The sequence below is a fragment of the Benincasa hispida genome, chromosome 1 (assembly GCF_027475165.1).
Source record: "Benincasa hispida cultivar pf3 chromosome 1, pf3_genome.v1.1, whole genome shotgun sequence".
Taxonomy (NCBI): Eukaryota; Viridiplantae; Streptophyta; class Magnoliopsida; order Cucurbitales; family Cucurbitaceae; genus Benincasa; species Benincasa hispida.
The window spans coordinates 74,084,533-74,088,176 of NC_143478.1; the positions used below are offsets into that span (position 1 = coordinate 74,084,533).

Below are 3,644 nucleotides of genomic sequence, written 5' to 3' on the forward strand. Positions count from 1 at the left end.
GAAAACAAACAAAATAATTCTCATAAAACTTATAGCAAGAAAAGAAAAAGGAAAAGAAAAATGTATTTTTGTATTTGTATAACAGAAGATGTGGATGTGGTTATGCAAATACGTAAGAAAGGATGAACACCAAACACCACCTGTCGGAGGAGAGGGCCCCACAGCCCACGTTGTCGTTCTCCTATTGATGGAATCTCCTGACCCCACATGGCAACCACGTGTCCCCACCTCTCCATTCTTGTCATCATCCCAGCTTATAAGTACAGCTGTCCATTTCCACGTCATCTGTCATGCAAATGCATAATCATCATCATATCATACATACATAAATATATACATACATCCAAATAAAAAACAATTAAAAAAATTGCTTTTTTATTAAAAAAATAATTTTACTCTGCTTTATAAACCCAAGCTCCTCTCTCCAGCTCTGTTGCGGACACGTTTTGAAGAAAGAGAAGCGAATTCGAAAACAGAAAGAAAAAAACCAAAACAAAAAAAATGGGAAGTGATTTCTTTAGCGAATCTGAAACGTGGGTTTCTTCTGTGAACGGAATTCGAGAAGACCCAGATGATGAAATTTCCATTGAAGAAGGTGAAGGAATCGGGTCGGATTCGGATTTGGAATTGGACGAATCGGTTCAAATGGGAGCGAAGAAGAAGATGATAAAGAAGAGGAGTCAGGTTTTGCTTGAAGGATTTGTGGAGGATGATGACGATTTGATGAGGACGAAGAGCTTGACGGATGAGGATCTTGATGAGCTTAAAGGCTGTGTAGATCTAGGGTTTGGTTTCAGTTATGATGAGATTCCGGAGCTCTGCAACACTCTGCCGGCCTTGGAGCTCTGTTATTCCATGAGCCAAAAGTACATGGACGATCAGAAGTTGCTGGAGAGCTCTCCGGTGCCGGCGGACTCTTGTTCGTCCGTGTCGAGTCCGATTGCCAATTGGAAGATCTCTAGTCCCGGTGAGTGGCCTTTTTCTCTGGGATCTTGATTTTGGAACTGAGTTTGTTTGCACATCGTACATTTTTTGCTTTACCTTGATTGTGCAGATCGATTTTTGGCCCTCTTTTCTTTGAAAGTAGTTTGAATTGAGAATGAACTGATCTAGTTTCTTAAGTGATTCAACTTTCATTTTAATCCCTAGACTATAGACCCTAGTTTTGTCACTAAACTTGTATTGGTAATTGCTTGAAACCAATTGGGTTGTTTCTATATGTATCTTTAAGTTTTTTGTTGGTTGTTGTAACTTAGGGACTATAACAGATTTGAAGGCTAGAACAGGGTAATAAATTCGAAAGCTAGAGATCTAGGACTTGAAGCTTCATTTTTGTGTCTGTTTTTTTTTTCCTCAATGAGAGTGGTTTTTCCTACTTCTAGCTGGTTGGGTGTTTGTTCTGAGGTTGGGTGAAGGCAGAAGTCCGTAATTTGTCTTCACTATGAATTCTCGGGGTCCCAATTTTACGAGCTGGTTATCTACCCCTGTTTTATATGTAAGTTTGTCTACAATAAATAAACAATAAATTGTTTGCTTTGGGGGAAAAAAAGTTTGAGGCGGTAATTTTAGACTTCCCAAGTATTAAGAATATATTGAAAATAAAGATTAAATGTACTATAATCTAGAGTTCGGGGCATCTCATTGACAAACCATGGGGATATAATATTTAAGATTCCATTTTGTATTTACGCTTCTTTTGTAAAAGATTACAAGCTTTCTATACCTCAAAAGGCAAGGCATTCTTCTGAACTTTTGATGTTGTTTGCTCATATAGGCGATCATCCAGAAGATGTTAAGGCAAGGCTCAAATTTTGGGCTCAGGCAGTGGCATGTACTGTTAGATTATGCAACTAAGAAGACCATGGAATGGAAGTTTTGATTTGGCGGAGAAAAATGAATGCATCTTTTTGCACCGGTAACCTTTAGCCTTATGGTTGACGACTTTGCACACTTCTGAGAAAAGATAGATTGAATGATTGAACAAACGTGTCGTTTGATGAGTCTGACTTATGATGAAGGAGAAGAAGAAGAAGAAGAAGAAGAAGAAGAGGAAGAAGAAGAATGTGTCAGGTTTGAGATTAACCATATACCAAAATGAGTCTGACTAAGATTTTGTAAAATATGTAGTTCTTTTTTGTAAATTTGAGAATAAATTGATCATTTCATAATAATGTCATGAGTTCATCAATTCTATATCTCTATTTTGTTTTGGTTTAAACATTAGTTGGTGGTTTTTATGCAGTGGTTTGACTTTGAGAGCTTAGCTTCCATAACACACCCAACACCCAAGTCTCTTTCACTGACCTTTTTGCATATGGCTGAGGTAACTAACTGTGCTAACCCATCAAAGTGGTTCTTCCCTTCTCTGTTTTGAACCCATTCTGAAGGTGACTGACCCTGACTTTTACTAACTATCAGGTTTTTCCAATGGAAAGCAGGGCAGAAAGTTCATTCTTTGTTGTTTCAATGTCTAAGTAGGGAAGTTTTTGGTTTCTGATTTTGGGTTGGTGGTGGTAATATCTTCTAGTTTATGCTATCCAACAACTTCAAGTTAGAGGCTGGGGAACGTTACAGTCTCGATGTCGTCTCTACTTCCTGATTTCTAATCTACCTGAGTGCCTTGATGCCAAAGGAAAAGAAAATGTTTGGTTGATGTTGTATAAGTAGAAAGGTTCCGACTTATGATGTCTTTGTAGTTAAGTTCTTGAGTTTAGGGCATGTTCGGCCAAGGAGTGGGAGAGTTTAACTTTACTTCTTGTTTGGTCATCGAATTCTTAAGCTCGTTTTAGTCTTATGACTAAAAGCCATCAATTTTACGACTTTTTAATTCTTTACACAAGTCATAGGGTTAAGTAACTTCTCTTCTTATCTCAAACGTCTTTTAATAGTTTTGCACTTAGGAAGGAAGTGTTTGGGGCAAGTAATCGGTTATTATAATCTTAGGTTATTATAGTATGTGTATGAGGTATAAATTATTTTAGTTTGAGAAGAAAATAGTAAACACTGTAGCAAAGATTAAAAAAATGTAAAATAATAAAAACTGGAGCAAATAGTAAATATTGGAGTAAATTAGGGTTTTGGAAGAGTGTTGATTGTAGCTAATTAGGGAATATAAAATAGTATTTACTATAGCAGGAGGTGATTATTATAATCTTAGGATAGTCTTCGTCTTAAACGCACCCTAAGTTTTTAAAATCCTAATCAAATTTTAAAAAAGAAACTTTACTTACTTTTTGAGAATGTCTATGATTTTGAATGTGTAATCATTTGAGTCTTGTTGGGTAATTATTTGATTTTTGATTTTTAGTTTTTGTTTTTGAAAATTAAGTCTATGGACACCGTTTTCAATTTCAAAATTTATTCCTTTATTATCTATTTTTTATGAATGGTTTAAAAAATTAAATCAAATTTTGAAAACTAAAAAAAAGTAGCTTTTAAAAAATTATTTTTGTTTTTGAGATTTTGATAAGAATTCAACTATTGTACCTAAGAAAGTGCAAATCATTGTAAGAAATGTGGATAAAATAGACTTAATTTGAAAAAAGAAAAATAAAAAATCAAATTTTTATTAAAGGAGGATTTGATTTTTAGTTTTTTTAATGTGTGTTTTTTTCTTATAATTTTCTTATTCACTTCCTTTTATG

The 3,644-nt window shown here is 34.8% G+C and overlaps 1 protein-coding gene across 2 annotated transcripts; it reads left to right on the plus strand.

Moving 5' to 3' along the window:
- Window positions 1-356: 356 nt before the first annotated feature.
- Window positions 357-2,839, plus strand: LOC120090137 (uncharacterized). 2 transcript variants are annotated; one of them, XR_005485433.2, is made up of 4 exons: window positions 357-967; window positions 1,775-2,070; window positions 2,243-2,323; window positions 2,419-2,839. XR_005485433.2 is itself a non-coding variant. In XM_039047657.2 (2 exons), exons 1-2 carry the CDS (start codon window positions 502-504, stop codon window positions 1,852-1,854), a joined length of 546 nt encoding a protein of 181 aa, XP_038903585.1. In that variant the 5' UTR covers window positions 357-501; the 3' UTR covers window positions 1,855-2,195. The 2 variants fall into 2 exon arrangements, 1 of the variants encoding a protein (XP_038903585.1); XM_039047657.2 differs by lacking the exons at window positions 2,243-2,323; window positions 2,419-2,839 and having other exon boundaries at window positions 1,775-2,195.
- Window positions 2,840-3,644: the final 805 nt, after the last annotated feature.

Excerpts from the sequence above, each read along its gene's own strand:
- LOC120090137 (XM_039047657.2), top strand. The coding sequence starts at position 502 with ATGGGAAGTGATTTCTTTAGCGAATCTGAAACGTGGGTTTCTTCTGTG. Across the intron at positions 968-1,774 it reads TTGGAAGATCTCTAGTCCCG|GCGATCATCCAGAAGATGTT; the intron begins GTGAGTGGCCTT and ends TTGCTCATATAG.